At 33.6% G+C, this 19,332-nt stretch overlaps 5 protein-coding genes across 7 annotated transcripts; 2 read left to right on the top strand and 3 right to left on the bottom strand.

Moving 5' to 3' along the window:
- Positions 1-745: 745 nt before the first annotated feature.
- On the top strand, positions 746-6,415 carry LOC105363208 (phosphotriesterase-related protein). 3 transcript variants are annotated; one of them, XM_011500839.1, is made up of 8 exons: positions 746-883; positions 1,001-1,160; positions 1,454-1,644; positions 2,143-2,301; positions 2,813-2,977; positions 3,076-3,293; positions 3,444-3,640; positions 4,809-4,857. In XM_011500839.1, exons 1-7 carry the CDS (start codon positions 841-843, stop codon positions 3,573-3,575), a joined length of 1,068 nt encoding a protein of 355 aa, XP_011499141.1. In that variant the 5' UTR covers positions 746-840; the 3' UTR covers positions 3,576-3,640; positions 4,809-4,857. The 3 variants fall into 3 exon arrangements, with proteins under 3 accessions (XP_011499141.1, XP_011499140.1, XP_011499139.1); XM_011500838.1 differs by lacking the exons at positions 746-883; positions 1,001-1,160; positions 1,454-1,644; positions 2,143-2,301; positions 3,444-3,640 and adding exons at positions 5,356-5,945; positions 6,028-6,415 and having other exon boundaries at positions 2,740-2,977; positions 4,809-5,247; XM_011500837.1 differs by lacking the exons at positions 746-883; positions 1,001-1,160; positions 1,454-1,644; ... (2 more) ...; positions 3,076-3,293; positions 3,444-3,640 and adding exons at positions 4,127-4,584; positions 5,356-5,945; positions 6,028-6,415 and having other exon boundaries at positions 4,809-5,247.
- A 122-nt stretch (positions 6,416-6,537) lies between these two features.
- Positions 6,538-7,193, bottom strand: Alr (Evr1_Alr domain-containing protein Alr). The gene is made up of 2 exons (XM_011500834.1): positions 7,081-7,193; positions 6,538-6,998 (listed from the first exon to the last, which is right to left on the bottom strand). The coding sequence occupies exons 1-2, from the start codon at positions 7,171-7,173 to the stop codon at positions 6,591-6,593; spliced, it is 501 nt and encodes a 166-aa protein (XP_011499136.1). The 5' UTR covers positions 7,174-7,193; the 3' UTR covers positions 6,538-6,590.
- A 277-nt stretch (positions 7,194-7,470) lies between these two features.
- On the top strand, positions 7,471-13,311 carry vir (VIR_N domain-containing protein). The gene is made up of 8 exons (XM_011500835.1): positions 7,471-7,551; positions 7,709-7,821; positions 7,903-8,269; positions 8,553-10,305; positions 10,544-11,225; positions 11,549-12,174; positions 12,258-12,821; positions 12,951-13,311. Exons 1-8 carry the CDS (start codon positions 7,498-7,500, stop codon positions 13,241-13,243), a joined length of 4,452 nt encoding a protein of 1,483 aa, XP_011499137.1. The 5' UTR covers positions 7,471-7,497; the 3' UTR covers positions 13,244-13,311.
- Positions 13,312-13,391: 80 nt separating this feature from the next.
- LOC105363207 (pentatricopeptide repeat-containing protein 1, mitochondrial) lies at positions 13,392-15,755 on the bottom strand. The gene is made up of 4 exons (XM_011500836.1): positions 14,721-15,755; positions 14,048-14,635; positions 13,667-13,939; positions 13,392-13,571 (listed from the first exon to the last, which is right to left on the bottom strand). Exons 1-4 carry the CDS (start codon positions 15,663-15,665, stop codon positions 13,461-13,463), a joined length of 1,917 nt encoding a protein of 638 aa, XP_011499138.1. The 5' UTR covers positions 15,666-15,755; the 3' UTR covers positions 13,392-13,460.
- Positions 15,756-16,940: 1,185 nt separating this feature from the next.
- arg (arginase) lies at positions 16,941-18,996 on the bottom strand. The gene is made up of 7 exons (XM_011500833.1): positions 18,797-18,996; positions 18,641-18,713; positions 18,353-18,555; positions 18,096-18,259; positions 17,912-18,027; positions 17,586-17,708; positions 16,941-17,498 (listed from the first exon to the last, which is right to left on the bottom strand). The coding sequence occupies exons 1-7, from the start codon at positions 18,890-18,892 to the stop codon at positions 17,263-17,265; spliced, it is 1,011 nt and encodes a 336-aa protein (XP_011499135.1). The 5' UTR covers positions 18,893-18,996; the 3' UTR covers positions 16,941-17,262.
- Between the last annotated feature and the right edge of the window lie 336 nt (positions 18,997-19,332).

The raw sequence follows: 19,332 nt of genomic DNA, 5'->3' as shown, positions 1-19,332 counted from the left end.
GAAAAAGAAAGAAAAAATGAACAGTACTGATATTAATATCGACTTTGTATCCAGTTGGAGGATATTTCGTAAATCTTGTTCCATTTGAATTCTACAACAATTCTCAAATAACATTGCGATTTATTCTTGTAAAGAGGTCTTATACCTGTATATGTAAAATAAAACATGTGATATAAATATATATCATATAAAACCATAATCGAATTTGTTGTTTAAAATAACTTTTACAAAATAGTATTAAAATTAATTATTATGATACTTAGGCAATAATTTTTGAAATATTTAGGAAAATGGCATATATATATATATATATATATATATATATATATATATAGATAGATAGGTATTTATAATATAAAATTAAAATATGAATATTCAAAACAATTTTAATTTTTTTTTTTTTCTATTTTTTTTTATTTACCGTAATATATTTGTACATTTAATGATTATATTTTTAAAAAATGTTTAAAAACTTGAATTTTATAAAAATTTAATTTTTAATTACATAATATATTTACAACTGTTATACTTATACATTAGTGATAATAAAAGATATGTCAATGAAATACTCGTAGGATTGTCATTTATTAGATTTACATTAAAAGTAAAGAAAGTAGGTAGGTAAAGTAAGTAACTAATGTCTTCTTTCTTTATATATGCATATATGCACGCACATACATATGTGTGTTTTGTTTGTTTGTGTGTGTGTGTGTGTGCGCGCGCGCGCGCGCGCGCGTGAGTTTGTGATAATAACGAGCCAGTGACAAATTTATTTATCTCGTAGGAAAATTTTATTAAATCAAGTGCTGGTGGTGTAGGCTAATTGCTTTTACACAAGTGATGCAACGAGCAAGTAAGATGAGTAACAAATACGTTGAAACCGGTAAGCGATATTCGGCACTATCACTTTCACTAATTGCTTTCCATTATAATAAAAGCTGTAGCAATGTGTAACAATTAAATTAAATATATAGCCGATAAAAGTAATTATTTTATTTAGTTTTGGGGCCAGTTGATTCTAACAAGCTTGGACGTGTTCTAACTCATGAACATTTGGCTCTTGATTTCGATGCATTTTATGTACCACCACCGGAAATTTTACAAAAATTTACAAGCGATATCATTGATCTACAAAATATTGGCATAATTAAGCAATATCCGTAAGTACACTATATTCTAGCATGTTAATTATATAGATGTTTGGGCATATTGCAGGTGCGGATTTCGTAAAGAAAAGCAATAAATACATTAAAAAAAAAGTGCCTTAAAAAACATTTATCCTTCGCTTATTAAATCAATCGATTTAATTTAATTTAATTTTTGTTTCTATTGTTTTTGTTTAATTTATTTATACACAGTCTATATAACCTATTGATAGTTCTAATATACAACCTTCATTGCGAATGAAGGAATTCTTACAGCTGTTTTAAATTAAAAAACTTTATTTTTATAGTTATAGCAATAAATACAATATTCACTTTGACGATATTGACAGTGCCAATGCGGTTTTGGAGGATGTAAAATTTTACAAAGCAAGTGGTGGTGGTACGATTGTCGAAAATACAAGCCATGGAATTAAGCGAAATATTCAATTAATGAAAAAAACAAGCCACGAAAGTGGCGTTCATGTTATCGTTGGCACAGGTTGTTCATCCCATTATGTATCTTTCGCTTTCCTTCCCCTCGCCCATCCCCGCCACTCTATGAGAAACACAGAAAATTATTTAAAAAAAAAAAAAAAAAAAAAAAAAAAAATGTAATTATACATATGTGCGTGTAATTCATGATAGTGTGGATTTATATATATATATATATATATATATATATATATATATATATATATATATATACTGTTTGAAAAACTTTTTATAAATTTAATGAAAATTTTCTTTCGAATAGATCATAGATTCAAAATGGGCAACGATTTTATGCTGCCGCTATCGTGTTCGTTAAAAAAAAAAAAAAGAAAAAACATTTTTATTGAAATTTATTCGATTATAAGGAGACGTATACGCAAACGGAAAAATACGACGTATAAAATTATAAATATTCATAACATTTCAACTTATTAATTCATACAATTAATGATTAATTCTTATAATAATATAATGAAAGATAAAAACAATTTCAATGACCATTTAGGCCACTATGTAGCTTCAACTCAATCCGACTCCGCTATGAGGAAATCGGAGGAAGAAATGTTTAATTTAATAACTAATGAATTAACCGTGGGTTGTTACGATTGTCCATCCGTAAAAGCCGGATTCATTGGTGAAGTTGGTAGTACGTGGCCCATAGCAGGTAATAAATATTCTTTTCTGAAAAATTTACCGAAGCTCTGTGCATATGTTACGTATACCGTGGCTACAAGAGCGATTGTACACGCATTAATTATCGAATGTACAATGTAATAATTTAATCATTTTTATTGACTAGCGATATAAGATAATACTAAAATATGATTTGATAAAATTAATTTTTCTAACTGATAAGCGTCTAAATTTATCGACACCTATTTGAAACTTTATTCAATTGAATACGTACTTTAAACGTGCGTTTAATAACTTTCGAGCTATTGTACAATATGTACTTGAAACTTGGTAGAAACTTGATTAATGATATATGAAATTTCTATCGCGCCTTCTGTCATTAATGAAAGAATTTTACCGGACAAAGGCTGTAATTTTATTGAAACATTCGCCGTGACTACGCTATAATATCATAAATGAAAAGAAAGAAAGAAAGAAAGAAAAGGTCAATCTTGATGTATGCTTGGGTAAAATTATTCACGGGCATTATTATTATTTTATAGATTTCGAAAAAAGGGCTATTCGAGCTGCAGCACACGTGCAAGAGCAACTTAACTGTTCCGTGAGCTTCCATCCTGGGAGAGATGTTAATGCTCCATTTGAAATCTTAAGAATATATATGGAAGCCGGAGGTGATGCGAAGAAAGCAATAATGTCACATCTAGACCGTAAGTTGGCTTAGCGCTTTAATTTCAATGTAACGCGCGACATTGTTCTCATAAATTGTAATTTTTTTAAAATTATAATCTTTTCGATCTTTCGAAAGGGACGTTCGCGAGGGATGACGAGCTCCTAACTTTTGCCGAACTGGGCTCGTATTGTCAATACGATCTTTTTGGAATCGAGTGCTCGTATTATCAATTGGACACTAAAATGGACATGCCATCGGATGCCCAACGTATAGACAAAATGCGAATTTTGAAAGAGGATGGGAGATTGGAGAAAATTTTAATGAGTCACGACATTCATACGAAACATCGTTTGGTCTGCATTAAAAATCATTATCATAGCTTTTACATGCAATAAACAAACAAAAACAAAACAAAAAACAAAAAACAAATAAAAGAAAAGAAAAAAGAAAGAAAATTAAATGAAATAAAGAGAAATAACCTTTTGTAATTTAACGTTTTGTAGATGAATTTTGGTGGTCATGGTTATGCTCATATAATAAATAACGTCCTTCCAAAAATGTTAATCAAAGGCTTTACGAAGGAAGAAATCGATACTATTACGATTAACAATCCAAAAAATTGGCTTACGTCGTAAATTCTTCCAACCAAAACTGTAAAAATCATAGTTAAAAAATAAATAAACAGAGCAAGATAATAAAGGTAGTTTAATAGTTTAATGATATTGGATGTATAATCATTTGGTGTTGTATATTAGATTAAATAAAAATTTCTTAATAAACGGATTCGTATAAATTTATTTGAAAAACCTAATCGGTGACAGATGAAAAAACTAAAATACAACGATAATTTATTTTATGGCTTCATCCAGAATATTAATTTACAGATACCCATAATTTTTTCAACTACGCTTGCTTATTTATTTATTTAAATGTGTAAGATACGAAGGTGTATAACAGATCCATAAATTTCACCTTCTATATTACCGACTTCATTATACACTTCTGTCGATGAACTTTTTTTTAATTTATATCCACGCAAAGCGCGTTATACACAAAATAATAAAACGGGTACTTTGAACCGAAAGAAAATAATAATATAACGTAAATAAAAGGATTTCTCTCATTATCGCGCGTCATTTGTTTAGAAAGTATGGAAAAATTGAAAGATTCGAACTTAAAGAAAAAAAGTTCATTAAATGTAATAATCACTTGTCATCATTTTGACAAAAATTTAACAAGCGTTTTGATAATTTTGAAAAATTCAGCAATTTAATATCTAGGCGATGCGCTTAAATGTTGGAGCGTGCAGTTGGACTTTTATTTAAGCTTTCGGAGGGAAATCCGTTGAAAATAGTTAAAAGTCAATAATCAACCTCATTTAAATAGATATAGTCGTGTGGCGGCGGTGCTCAACGAGGAAAAATATCGATCCGACTAACATAAGTGAGAATCATAAATCGCGCGTTATAAGCCACGATAGTACACAATTTATATTTATGTAGTCATGTATCTCATAATAAAGCCAAAGACTTTTAAGAGTAAAATTCAGCTATGCATAATGCTTACGTAATTGCATTACTTATAAATTTGTTATTTAATCAATTTGATGCCAGAATATTGACGGGACAGCTGATAACGAATCAAGTAATAATTTATAAATATTATTTGATAAAGTTTTGCTCTTGTTACTCGGCAGTAGTAGCAAACGGCATTCGGCCAGCATTAAATCTAATTACGACAATTAATAATTTTAATTGCAAGCTATTTGGAATAATCGTGATATATTTTATCAACAGGCCTTAATATAATAAAATCATTTTGATTTGGCATTAATAAAAATTGATTGAATATTATCGTATTTATTTCAGAATTGGGCGTTTTTAGCGAGATTCTGTTTCCTCTCGGAAAAGGGAAAGTTTCAATATGATTTTATCATTAGCAGCAATAATACGGAAACTAATTTATTATTGTACTACGATAGTGCAACACAGTGGCCAAATGTATATCCATCCAACAAGACTTGTGTGGAACGAGAATTGGTACTTAGAAGAGATCTCGGACAAATTATTTCGCTGTCGCCTTATTCGAGCTACACAGACATTTCTGGATGTTCCTTCATCGGCGAAGAGAAAAATGAAATTCGATGCACGAACCACAGAGAATTCCGTTCGTCCAGACCACGATGGTGGTTTATAGCTTTATCGAATTGCCAGTCCAAAAGCGGACTAAACATAACATATTGGATATCTTTGACAAATGCGGAAGCCGGCAGTTTCTGGAGAGAGCACTTTTCAGCCGACGAATTTTGTAATTTATTCATTGAAATATCGTAGTTGGTTTTTTGTCGTAGGTCCCACAAAAAACAAAAAACAAAAACGGTCGGTAAATTAATCGCTCGTATTTTATTATTTGCAGATATATTGCCCGAGTTAATAGTTGCAAGTTTTATTTATATTTTACTTATATGCTTTAGTATTTATATCGCATTAAAATTGCGCACTAGAAGACTTTTACATGTGACATACAAATTATTTATGCTATCATTGGTAGCTCAGTTATGCGGGCTGGTATGCGAAATTTTTAGCTACGTATATAGAGCCTTAAAGGGATTTGATTTTACGGGAATCTTTTTGCTTGGAAATATGTTTGAGGCATGTTCAGAAACAGCATTCACAACACTTTTGTTATTGATGTCACTTGGCTTTACCGTGACAAAAAGCATTTTAACTGCAATGGAAATTTGGAGACTAAGTGCTTTCGTTACTTTAACCATAAGTTTGCAATTATTGCTATTTATATATGAATCAGAAAAATTTGATCCTGGACTAGTATTGTATATGTACGAATCACCACCTGGATACGGTCTATTGGCCTTGAAAATTTGGGCCTGGGTAGTCTTTGTTATATCTTGCTATAAGACGAGTAAAAATGCCATATCTAAATTTCCTTTTTATGGATCATTATTATCGCTTGGATCCAGTTGGTTTCTTTGTCAACCATTTGTGGTACGCACTTACTATTATAATAACATTGATTCATTAACGAAAAATAAAATACTATGTCATTTTTATGCATTTATTATTTTAGGTTTTGACTATAACGTTTTTGACCGATAAGTGGATAAGAGAAAGTATTGTCAAAGGTAGTTCACTTTGGGTAATATTTATTGGACATGCAACTTTTTTGTACGTAACACGACCAACCTCGGTCAATAATAATTTTCCATTTCACATTAGAACTTTTCAAGTAGTTCCAATAGGTGGTGACGGTCAAGGACACAGTTACGAGCTTCATTCGCAAACTCCTACAACACTTTTTAATCTCTCACACTCTACACGTACAGTGTCTACTATAACTTAATCGTAAAATTTATTTGTACGCAAAAAAAGAATCTTGTATACATTCGTACGCGGTATGATGTAATTTAGATGCTTCTTAAATGTGGCAACAATTTATAAAGATAAATATATATGTGCATATATGTATGTATGTATGTATGTATTTATATATGTATGTATGTATGTATGTACGTACGTACGTACGTACGCACGTATGCATTATAAACATATGTACAATACTATTTGTTTGTTTATACATAAAGATTTTTTAATAATATTTTTAACATTTTATCAATACTATTTAACATTAAATTAATCACAGGAACCATCAGCCCAACCACTTAGCCACCTTTCATCTACTAGTTTACAATTGAATTCAGGTTTACCCAACTTCTTATTAACTTCGTTATGCATTCTACACAGCCATTGACTCAATTTATATTGAGAGTCAGTTTCTGGAGACGATGTTTTCAATTGTTCCATGAGATCTTTGGCACAACTCGTGCAAGGATAAAATTTTGCTAGTAAATGAAAAAATAGCTTCATATCATTTTTCTGTTCGACTGTCGGAGTACTTGGATAATACGCTGCCATTGTGTGTAAGAAATTCCATGTACTTAGACCCAATTCATCCTTGTCTAGCGGGCAATTTTTTTGTGCACTTCCAGTTGTTTCATTATTGATTGTGCTGGTTATCTCATGCTTGACTGTATCTGCAGTCTGTCAAATAAAAATTATTACCAATTTAGTACGATCGTTATTATTATCATATTCTAGTAGTTTATAATAACATTAAATTTACTTGTTCTGAATCAAATGTTTTTTTCTGTAATTTAACCCAAGTTGTAAAATCTGTACAAGTGCGGCATGGTTTACTGTTACTGATCGTTTCCATTTTTTTTTTTTTTTTTTAATTTACTCGATAACTAGCAGGAATAACTTACTGCCAGTTATTATTACACTTACACTTCATGAATAACTCTTAGTGCAAAAGGTTAATTCGGCGCATTCCGTTGCAGACGACACATTTATAATAAATATGAACTAACCATACTTTTTAGCAAACTAACCTTTTCCTAATAGCGGCACGCACGCCATTGTTTAATCAATTCTGTTTAATGAATAGTGTATTTAACGTCTTATGCCACTTTTTATAATAACAGTGCTAATATGTGAATTTTAAAGTTGCACTGTTTTTATTTTATACCGACATTAAAACATGGATAATACAGAATTACTGTTTTTCGACACATTTTCTCACGATATTTCGGAAGTAAGAATTAGCTCTGCTAATGTAAAATTTCATTAAAATTTTTTTTCAAAATTTAATTAAATGCTTCATATAAATATATAAATATATATATATATATGTGTGTGTGTGTGTGTGTGTGTATATGCATAACTCTGTAAATGAAACGATACTTTTTTAGGAATTAAATTTAGATTTAGTACAATTTCCCAAGCCTGTATATATTAGCGAAGTGAGAATTATTCCACTAGGAGCTAGAGTGCAAGCTGACTTTCCCGGTGGTGTTCGTCTAGGGTATGTATCACTTGTTCCTATCTATCAGCAATTACAAAATTTAAAGCCTTTTTTATTAAGAAATATAATATCATCGTTTAGAGCAACCAATCCGTCGCAATTTGAAATTGAATTTTTTGTTAATGACTTGAGTAAGCCGGGTGCTTCAACATTTGAATCTCTTGGCGGTTTAGAGTACAAACAAAATGTTCACATTCAATTGGAATGCGATAGAAAGCATTTGCCAACAGATGGTTTAGTCTTACGTGGGTGGTACACAACAATAACATTGGCCGTCTATGGCACATTAACAAAATCTCTAAGTAATCCGCAAGAAATTCCAGGATCTGCGGCTGCTCCTCCAGCCGCTGTTAATATTCCAGAAGAGGAGGTACCTGTAAATAATGTTCAAGTACCGGAGCAAGAACAAGACTGGTATTATGAAAATCAGAGTCACGCTAATACCCTGGTAAGTAACGAATAAGCGTGTAAATTTAATTTAATCGATATGCTCCTTCTAGCCCCATTGTATTAACATAGGAGCATTAAAATATTCATGAATAGAGGCACGATATCACAATATCACAACTAACTACGCTTTTATTAAATTATATTAACAGCATCGACTGTACCACCACGATATTATAGCATCACTATAACGATAATGACATTCTGTGATTTAAATATTTTAAGAGATAATTCTCCCAGCGTGAAAATTTGATGCTTTTAATATTTTTAACGAATTGTTGCAGCAGGAAAGCTGCCCAATAGCCGCACCATCTCCACCGGTGCACGTGGCACCGGTTAGCGAGCCTCCAAGGACTCCGTTAGCCGAATCCACAAAACCAGAGGTCGCACCATGGAAAGAGAAAACGTCGCCCGTTACACACAAAACAGGAAAGAGACCTTCAACTCCGCCTACAGAGTCTCTTGTATCGCTAAGCCCCGAGTCTATTTCAGCCGAAGAAGAAGATGGTGAGCGAGAGGAAGTGGAAGAACCAGGCGCGATAGAGCCATTCGAGCCAATTTTATCCGACGAGGATGTAATGGCGGATGATGAACCTTCAGCCATTGACTATGAATGCGAAGCCATTCAAATGGACGAATTATATGCATTCGCTCCACCCGAGCTCTTGCAATTGGAAAAGAAGGAAGAATTTTTCAAGGATAAGCTACAGGAGAGGTTGGATGAGAAGTTGCGCGACCTAATCGTTCCATTATCGAAATCAGTTATGAATTTTACCAATGCCTCTGGCCAAGAGAAAGAAACATTCGTTCACAATTCTGAAAATCTTTGCGCGACACTTGACAACGTCGAGCTCAATGCCAAGGACGTAAAAAATTTGTCAAACATAATCGACACAGGACTCAATGTGGAGCTCGCGTGCTCACAGCCACAGCCAGCATACAAAGTCCGACACGTGAAAGTTGGCGTGAGATTAGCCGAGGCTCTGTGCCGTCTGTCGGTGGGTCCGGATATTCTTTTACAGGTTAACGCGCCCAAGAGGCTTTTGACATTGTGCACGCGAGAAAACGTCGCTCTACCCGTGAAACTCGCAGCTATCAGAGCAGTAGACGCTGCCTTAATCAGTCCAAAAATCGTCGAGGAATTTTCCAAAGTCGATAGCGAGCTGTACAAGATAACATTGATGATGCTCGAATCTGCGAAATTAGCGAGACTTAAGTATGCCCTTTGCTCTTTGTTGAGAAAAGTTCACGTTTACGAGCTGCTTGCGGAGCCGAAGGATCTTAGCGAATTGGAAATTTTAGAGCTGACAAAGGCGTATGCTTGCGCGACGACGTTGATGTGCCAGCCGAAGCGTCAGCTACCCGCCAGCGCGCAAATGGAGTTCGAGAGAGAACAAAATCGCAATCCTCGGAAGCACTTGATCGCTTATTTCGAGCATTGGAAGCTCGCCAGTCGTTTGCTTCTGCTCCTATGCTCCCCAAACTCCAATAGCAATCTGATAAAAGCAAGCCGGGAGCTGATATCATTAATTGCCAATACCAAGGAAGGACTTCTGTATTTATTGAAGGAAGCCCAAGTTACCAGATCATTATTGAAAGTTCTTCAATATAAGAAGGATGGAATTGGATGTACCATTGCCTGGAGCTTACAAGTTGTCCAGTGTTTAATCGCGATGGTTCATCAACCCGACGATTGGGCTTGGCTTAGAAAATTGCACTCCTTTCTCATATTTCCGGACGGTATCCAGGCTATAATAAGGGTTGTACCAATGGACAAATTCATCGACATTCTTATCCCCTGTCTTTCTAATAACGATCTCGCCGAATTCGCAGCCGAAATAATAGCGACGGTCGTGTGCTACTCCAGCGAGGTTGAAATCTTTCAAAATCGGGCGGTTCATCTGTTGGAGAAATGCGCGAGCCATTCGGTATTGCGCGACGTCGTTCCACATTTGAACGTCGCAGCCCAGATCTCCAATTGGAATTACGGCGATGTTACGTCGCTCGTTAGCATTGTCCGAAAGAATGCATTTCCAGGTATTAAGTGATTAAGTGATATGAATTTTATAATAAATAACGTCGTGATTATTATATTATAATGGAAAATTTTAAAAAATGTCGTTGCATTTTGTGTCATTTTATTCGTGAATTCAATTGGCCAATGATATTGCCAATTGACGTGACTCAAGAAATTAGCTCGTTAAGACTCGTAGTAAGTTCGTCGCTTATTAAACATAATTATATATCATTGAAAATTGAAATTCTAAAATTCTAGGAGAATTGACGACAGCCTGCCGTATACTTCATTATCTCGTTTTCCCATCAAATGACGATATCGATCCAATGGAGCCGTACATCGAGCTAAAACACAGAAATGCCTTAACGCAATTGTTCGCCGCCGACGGACTGACAGCATTGGTCGGAGTTTTGACAAACATCGCCCAGTCCTTCGAGCAGTCTTTGCTTTATTACGTAACATTGAGCGACAGGCGACGTTTAGCTTTATTTACATTGTTGGTACCTTGCACGAGGCTAACCAGGGCGATCCTCGAGCGACTCGTCAAATGCATGGCCACGGATTTCAAAGACTCGACCGCGATAGTTCCATTACTCGGGGTTTATTGTCTGATCGAGGCGATGCCACCGACGAGCTCTACGTCCATGCTGTCCAATGAAATTGTCGAGACGCTTTTGGTGTTCACGCGTGCGGTAGACTCGGACAGCTCGGGCAACGTCGCCAAATCATTATGGACACAGATGCTTGGCGAAGTCTTGAAAATGGTATCGTCGAATCCGTGCTTCTTCGTATCAGGCGTGAAGCTTTTAGCCAAACTGTTGCCACCGATTTTAACGTCGAAGGAAACAAGCTCCAAGGACAAAATTCGAGTATTGGGATTCAGGAAATTATGGTCGGCACATCTTCAAGCTCAAGCGAGTAGCCTTACCGAAACTCTCAGGTAAAGTGCATTAATATAAATTATAAAGTAAATGGCGAATCGAAAATTATAAGCTTTCATCGAATGTCCATCTTTACCATTAAATTTGAAACGACCGATTCTGCGTGAAACGAGCAGTGTACCTGTAGCCTAGCATTTAATGAAATTTATCATATATATATATATATATATATATATATATATATCGATAAGTTATATTGGAATGACGAGGCATTGTTGGTAAAGATTGGCATTAAACGCCCACGCCCATTTAACATTAATTAGCTTTAATTTTCTATAACATACACGCATAATTCTCACTTAATAATACATACGATAAATAGATTGATGTGCGCGAGCTGGAATTCAGAACTACTTATATTTGTTTCTACCGTGTGTAAGCAGCTGAGCGATTTAGCTGCACCAACTGCATTATTGGTCGGTAGATGTCTTCTGGATGGGATTCTTACAGCCAATCCATTAGATAATAATTTGCCAATACTGGCTTTGCTACGTAATCTAACGAGGCACGCGCCGATGAAAGCGACTCTTCTCACGCTTACGAATCCAGCGTCGCGCGCACAAGTAAAGTCCGATCAAAAGTATCCCCCTGTGATTGAGATGATGTGCACGACATTGAGAAATACCAAGATCGCCGATGCTCAGAGGGAGCTAATCGATATTTTTGAAACACTTTGCGATTATAAGCTTAGCTTCGTGCAGGAGAGCGGAGAACCGCTGGAGAAGCAATTGGCTCACTCCGTTCCCAGTAAAGAGCCTTTACTTGTAATTATCGCTGCTCTGATTGAAATTCTGGCAGGTGCATCCAAGTATCCAGTCGACATTGTCGAGACTACGTTATATATCATAATGTCTCTAACCAGCCATAATTATGGTCTTTATCATGTGAAGAGCTGCTTAGAAAACAATCCCGACGCTTTAAGAAGTCTTCTTGATTACATAGCCGAAGGTACTCATAAATGATGTGTTTATAAATTTTACGAGAGATGATAGTAAGTTAATTGTCGATGTAATGTTATATGTTTGTTAAAGCCGTTTCAGAGAAGAAGGAGCAGGGAAAAGGTGACTCGTTATCAGAACTCGTTGTAAATTTCATAAATAGTTTGACATGTTGCGAAGCTCCTGGGAGAACGTTATTTCTACGTATACCGCAGATATCGATAGTCCTCTCTTGGGAGAAGGAAGGTCATCCGATAATGAAAATCCCACAAGCCGCGGAATTAGTTGAAGCTTTGCTAGCTGCCGAAGATAAAGAAGATAAAGAACCAATACCGGAAATGCTGGAGCCGTTGCTCTTACCACCCGAAGCATTGTTGAATCAGTTTGCTCAGCGATCCACAGCCGCCGTTCCCAATGAGAAAGAAAAAGTGAATAAGTCATTGTTAGAAGTACAAAATGATAATACTGTAGATTTATTAGCATTGGCCACGGAACTTTTGCCGGCGGATTTTAATTTATTAGCTGAAGCGCAAAGAGTTTGTTCAAAAACGCCATTTCATTATACAAGTCATTCGAAGGGTCAAGACGAATCTCAAGATTCCAGGGAAACGCAGAAGCAAATCAATGCACCGACGACTAAAACGAAACAGCCTTTTGGTAATAATTATTACAGTAAATTTAATGACTAATGACGATTAAAGCACAGAACGCACATTGGCGCAGCGATGGTCCAATGGAAAATGATTAAAATCTAATCTTCGTTTTTTAAATTTTCATGACTTGTAGTTACACCAATGCGAGGCAGAAGTCAGTATTCTAATTCCATGAGGGGCAACTCGGTGGGAGGTGGCGTTGGAAGGGGCGCCGATCCATTTCGCTCTCGACCACCGAATACCTCGAGACCGCCCTCGCTTCACGTTGACGACTTCGTGGCATTGGAGACATGTGGGGCACAACCGACTGGGCCCACCGGTTATAACAAACTCAGTATTCGAGGATCGAGCCAATCGAGAGGTGTTATGTCCAGTTCACGGAGTCGACCTTGGGTATCGGAGACTCGGCCGTCGTATATGCGCTAGTTCATTCTAATTAATATTTAAAGAATCAAGTAATTTAACAAGTTTTTTTTTTTATTACAAAAAATGTTTTGTGTAAAAACAATTTTTGTAAATGTATGAGAATAATCGTGTACATAATTATCAAAGAACTATACATTATAATGTCTTATTATTTTATAACAACTTTTTAATCGTTTTAAATACATTGTAATATGTACAATAATATTTACATATAGTATTATTGGCGTTCTACTACGACTTTTCTACCCATTTCTTCTTGCCAACATTTATACCTCATATTGAATTTTGAGAATCCAGTTTTAAATTTCTCCGTTGTAGTATATTTATCCTAATTGAAATGACATATACGTACTTGTTATACAAATTGTCTGCTTATATTACATTTTCACTATATATTGTCAATGCTTTTATTTTTATTATTACCTTTTTCTTAATTAAAGCTGTCATATTTTGCTGAAATTTATCCAATATTTCAAATATGTTATCGTCTATTTTTAATATAAACATGAAATTATTCTTCGATATACCAACTTCAATGAATGGAAAAGCTATGTATTTATTTAAACTACAGGCAGTACTTTTCATAGTCTCGAGGAGATCTAGACACTCCATTGGTGTAACGCACGCAAGAGCCAGAACACCGTAAGTAAAAATATTAGGCTTCAAATCGGCTTTATGGATATAATTAACTACTTCCTAATGTCAAATAAATAAAAATTGATTAAAAGTATATTAATTGAATTCAGGATATTAAATTATTAGAGGAAATGATAGGAAAAATAAAGGCAATCGATGATTTATTACTTTAGCTTCCTTTTTGGCTCCTCGAGTGCAACGTTTTTTTATCAATATATTAAAGAAAGTTATATCTAGTTTGATTTGGTGTAGTTTTGCATATTTTATAATTGTCTCTTCTGCTGCGACAGAACCTGGAGCTAACTCCATTAAATATGAAAATGTTTTTAAACATGGATTTATCTTATCGTTTTTCATTCTTTCTAATAATCCGTCGAGTCCTCCAAAGAGAATTAACTTATTTTTCGCTAGTACACTGTCCAAGTGCAAATCGGCGATAGAAGGTGGTAAGGCTTCTAGCGAACTTTCATTCGAAGGTACAGGAGCATTCGAATCTGTCGATTTGTTTTTCTTAATTTCTAGGGAACTAAATACAAAATCTGGTAGTTCGTTAGATGGTGGAATTTTTGTAACGCTGTTAGGTGGAAGATAACCAATGACAGGTGGATTTGCTAATAAATCTGATATATTTTTAAAGTTTAACGACACCGGTGTCTGATTATTCATAGTAAGTAAATTTTTAAATGTTAAATTTCCAAAATGAGTGTCACGGACGCCTCTCAGTAAAAGATGGTAAGTAAAGATATCGGGTGGGATCTAAAACAACATAGCATGATTGTAGTAATTATATTAACATTTTTAATATTTTATTGAATTTGAAAGATAAAAAAGTATTTCTTACTTGCTGTTGTCGCATAAATTGCCAGATACTAATAATTTGACCTAAGCCAGTAGCTGTATTGGTATTGGCAGCGTACATCAGGCTATTTAATGTTGATATGCCGATTTTCAAATTATGATCTATCATATATTGAACTAATTTCTCTGATTTCTTGAATTCATTATGGCGTCCATAAGCTTTTACTAAAACATTATAATGTGCATGATTCATAGGAGTTCCACTTTTTTTCATATAATCCTTTATTTTTTCTAAATAGTACAATGCTTTTTCCGAATTCGATGAATTAGCACAGGCGTTAAATAAACTGGTATAGATATTTTCTTTCATCTTAAGCTTGTGCAATTTCATATCGGTGTAATATTTATAACATTGTTTAATATCTCCCTGTATCGCAAATGCATTAATTATCAATGTATACATATATCTATCGGGCTTGTCTCGGTTTCTTATACACAGTTGAATTACTTCTTCAGCAAGATTTATTTCACCTTTAATTATATGATTTTTTATCATTTTAATATAATCCCCTGACCTTGGCTTGTACTTTCTCGGTACTTGCCCAGGAACATTTTTTACTCTTTCTTCTTCTTCTAATTCTTCCGCATCTAATTCAACTCTTTCATATTTTAAACCTCCTATATTACCAAATGTATCAACTTCAGGTAGAGTTTCAATTGTCTCTGGCACTGGTGGCGGTAATTCTAACGCAGTTCTCGAGTATTTTAAATAATTTATTGATAAAATTTTGAATACTAAATTATTATTAACATTGTTTTTAAAAGTGTAAAAGCATATTTTACGAGTTTGATTCTGCAAGGGATAGACACGAGGTACACATGTATTACAGTAATTCCTGCTATTGTTACATATTTTTGTTATTAACTTAATTATTTTTGACGGAGCTTCAACATTTTTAAAGCATATTTTCTTACAGGATAAATTCATATTTGAACATAACATAGAAAGTATTAAAGTGAGGTTAGCCGATAGTTTACTATTTGAAATTTTAAGTAACTGATTATTAAGACGACGAAATACAAAATTTTCTCGTTTTAAAACTCAATATCATTTTTTTCCCTTCTTTTTGTTCTTAAATACTTATATAAAGAAACTGTTAAACTACAAATTCTATTGATAATAAACACGGGAAGCCAACATACACTATCGAACAAAATATGAATGATACATGTGTGTGTAACGTATGTATTGAAAACTTTACAAATTCCATTAAATCGTGAGAGTAACGATAAGAACAACCGAAAGTATTCGATTTAACAATAAAATAAAAATTTTTGCATAATTTTTGTCTTTCTGGAAAGAGACGACTATTTTGCTTATAATTCAACTATCGTTTTTCAATGCAAAATATCTATTATATACATCTGATTATTTTTCGATTTTTCTCACAAAACGAAGTAGTATTTAAAAGATTTTTTATTTTAATTAAATGTTTGGCTTTTAAATTAAAATTTTTTTAAAAGAATTAATAATAATAATAATAATAATAAGCTAATTAACAAATTCATGTTAAAATTGTATTTGTTCATTATTATGCGTTTAGATAGTGTAAATGTATAGTGGATTTTAATAAATGTTTTGCTGTAATGGTAAATGAAATATAAAATTATATGGATCAGGATGCACAAACTGGACGATAATCAAGGATACGTATTCCGAACATTTCAAATACATTTCAAATAATTATGAAAAAGTAATTATACTGTTGCGCTTATATCTTCTCAACATTAGGCAAACATTATAAAATGTATATTCGAGTTTTACTTAAGGATCAATTTTCCTTAATCATTCGAATCAATTATTTTTTACATAATAATTCAATGATTAAATTAGAGAAATAAATATTTTATAATAAAACGGTGTTTCACGTATTATGAAAATTGTATTAAAAACTTATCGCTTCTATTAGATATTATTTATTTGTTATGTCATCTTGTGTTTGTATAATTTCCTGTTTTAGTTGCTTTTTTAAATTTATTCGTTACATAATAATAATTGAGCCGGTTTATGTATTCTACAATTGTTGTAACAAGTTATCTGTTACCATTTGTAATTTTAAGCAGAAAATATTCGTTTATATTTAAGAGTCTAAAAGACGTATCGCATAATTATTAATTCGTATCTTCTTTTTTTTTCTATCGAGCTTTCATATGGATATTTTCTAAACAATTGAATTTTTTGGAGAAATTTATTATTATGAATTCGATGTTTTACTTACATTATTTGAGCATTTAGAGTTGAGTGGAATTGTCATTTTGAAGGAACGAAATATTTAAGTGAGCCAATAACAATGTTTACGATCAAAGAAATGAATGATCGTAAACACGGATGGAAAATTAATAAAGATAAAGATGACGATGAAAATTTCAAAAGCCCAATGCTTGGGTAATTATATTATGAGTATCCGGTAATTGAAAATTGTCAACCCAATTGTTAATATTATAAGTAGTAGAAAGTAGAGAGACGTTTTAGTATCAAAAGTTTTAATAAAAGAGGAATAATAATTTCAGTTGCATTTGTTTTATTATCTAAATGTTTGCAATGGCATGTCTGTAACACCTTCGGGAACTTTTAAGCCACGTCTTGTGTATCCAAATCCAGCTTGGATTATGTGTATTGCAGCAGAGACGGTTAAATCGATACTTTTTTGATCTCCAATTTTTGGATTTACTTCAACTAAATCAACTGCGTTTAGTCTACAAGTTCGATATAATTCTTCCATTGCGTGTATGCCCTCTCTCAAGGACAAGCCTCCCCTAACTGTTTAAGAAATTATTATTTTGAATTTTGTCTTTTATGGTATTATATTGTTATTATTGAGTAGTGTATAATAGGTAGTATAGGTACCTGGAGTTCCAGTACTAGGAGCTTCGAGTGGATCTAACGAGTCAATATCAAAACTAACATGTAGCGATTTATTATTATCAGGATCAATTTTTTTTAATGCCATATGTATGACGCGATGAATTCCTGAAAATTACAATATTTTCAGAGCCCGTTATCAAATTCTCTATGTCCTATTCATGAAAATACATTTAATTTTTATTAATAAGAATTTTGAGAAATTAATATTTTGTTTTATTTTCAATTTGTCATAAAATTCACGGACTTTGCGACTTAAAATTGTCTGAAAATTTGATTAGATAGAATTTTAAAAGTTTTTATAATTATACCAAATCTTTCAACATCTTCCATGCCAAAGGCAGTTATACCAAATTTTTCTATGACCAATCTTTCATAACGATCCACCGATCTTAAGCCAATGTATGCTACATTCCTTATAGATAGCCTGAAAATTATTAATGGACATTTAACTTAATTAACGTAATTATTTAAATACGATTAAATTACTTTTACATTGGTTGCTGCCAATCCATTCCTGGTAAATAGGGCCAATAGTCGGCTAATTCTGAAGTTAATAAAGCTACTGGCATTCCATGAACATTTCCACTTTCACTAGTTTTATTTGTATTCAAATCAGCGTGAGCGTCAATCCACAATATTGCAATATTTTTGTTTGTCTAAAAATAAAAAAAAAACAAAAAAAAAAAAAAAAAAAACACCTTGCAACGTTGCATTTTGCGTTCAAGTTTTTCTTTGCATTATATATTAACCTTTACGTGACCGTCTATAGTACCAATTCCTATACTATGATCACCTCCAATTGTTAAAATATTTCTACCATCTTGTAAAACACATTGAACCATCTCTGACAATCTCTGTGTACATCCAGCTACATGACCCAAATGTGACATATTATCAACACTAATATCCGACGGGTCGTACTCAACGTTTCCATAATCTCGAACATCTAGTCCTGCAATGATTCAATAAATAATACAATGAGCAGCGTGAGACGAAATATAATTAATAATTCAAATTTGCTTATGAGTGTCACTCACCTAAGGATTTCAATTCATCCAAAAGTCCTGCCGATCTTATTACATCGGGAGCCAGTGCTACTCCTCCTTTCCTCTACGAAAGTTTAACAAAAGCAATAAAAATAAATATCACTATCAAAGTGTATAAGCAGCATCGTGCACGATTGACTAATATACCTGTCCCTTCTCAAAAGGCACTCCGATAATTCCAACTTTTCCGTAATGTCGGTCGCCAACTTTGAAAAAAATTCGTTTAACGCAGCGTGCGAGCATTCTCGCGCCTACAAGACTCGTGTTTACGGGCGAAGGATTGATATCGGTGTGACGACGAGTCTTGAGGAAGATTACTAAATGACCTTTTTACTCCACTCCACTCCACTCCCCGTCCCTTCCTTAACACGATAATAATAATACAAGAAGACAAATTTTTCAGACCAACTTGAAGAGAAATAGAAACGATCGGATGTACGATATCTCGCAATGTGTAAATGAAAAGTAGCCACGTGTAATTTATTATATTTTTTATTTCCGATAATTGTCTATCCTACTTATAAATAATATTTCAAAAATTTTCATTCCAATAATTCTCCTAACAATAGCGTATTTATAGTAGTGTAGTCATGTTGGACTCTTGCGTTAATCTCCATCGTCGTCGGTTGGCTCGCCACCGCCACCGCCGCCGCCGCCGCCGCCGCCGCCGCCTCACTCCATCG

The sequence above is a fragment of the Ceratosolen solmsi genome, unplaced genomic scaffold, assembly GCF_000503995.2.
Source record: "Ceratosolen solmsi marchali unplaced genomic scaffold, CerSol_1.0 scaffold27, whole genome shotgun sequence".
Classification (NCBI taxonomy): domain Eukaryota; kingdom Metazoa; phylum Arthropoda; class Insecta; order Hymenoptera; family Agaonidae; genus Ceratosolen; species Ceratosolen solmsi.
This window is presented reverse-complemented; position numbering and strand designations above follow the sequence as displayed.

Coding starts and splice junctions, on each gene's coding strand:
- LOC105363208 (XM_011500838.1), top strand. CDS start 2,929: ATGGAAGCCGGAGGTGATGCGAAGAAAGCAATAATGTCACATCTAGAC. Junction 3,294..4,808: donor TTCATACGAAACATCGTTTG/GTCTGCATTAAA, acceptor TATTTATTTCAG/AATTGGGCGTTTTTAGCGAG. Junction 5,248..5,355: donor CTTTTCAGCCGACGAATTTT/GTAATTTATTCA, acceptor TATTATTTGCAG/ATATATTGCCCGAGTTAATA.
- Alr (XM_011500834.1), bottom strand. CDS start 7,173: ATGGAAACGATCAGTAACAGTAAACCATGCCGCACTTGTACAGATTTT. Junction 6,999..7,080: donor AAACATTTGATTCAGAACAA/GTAAATTTAATG, acceptor TTTATTTGACAG/ACTGCAGATACAGTCAAGCA.
- vir (XM_011500835.1), top strand. CDS start 7,498: ATGGATAATACAGAATTACTGTTTTTCGACACATTTTCTCACGATATT. Junction 7,822..7,902: donor CCCGGTGGTGTTCGTCTAGG/GTATGTATCACT, acceptor ATCATCGTTTAG/AGCAACCAATCCGTCGCAAT. Junction 8,270..8,552: donor AGAGTCACGCTAATACCCTG/GTAAGTAACGAA, acceptor GAATTGTTGCAG/CAGGAAAGCTGCCCAATAGC.
- LOC105363207 (XM_011500836.1), bottom strand. CDS start 15,665: ATGAATTTATCCTGTAAGAAAATATGCTTTAAAAATGTTGAAGCTCCG. Junction 14,636..14,720: donor AATTTATGCGACAACAGCAA/GTAAGAAATACT, acceptor ATGTTGTTTTAG/ATCCCACCCGATATCTTTAC. Junction 13,572..13,666: donor CAGCTTTAATTAAGAAAAAG/GTAATAATAAAA, acceptor CATTTCAATTAG/GATAAATATACTACAACGGA.
- arg (XM_011500833.1), bottom strand. CDS start 18,892: ATGCTCGCACGCTGCGTTAAACGAATTTTTTTCAAAGTTGGCGACCGA. Junction 18,260..18,352: donor CTATAGACGGTCACGTAAAG/GTTAATATATAA, acceptor TTTTATTTTTAG/ACAAACAAAAATATTGCAAT. Junction 17,709..17,911: donor GGAAGATGTTGAAAGATTTG/GTATAATTATAA, acceptor TGTAATTTTCAG/GAATTCATCGCGTCATACAT.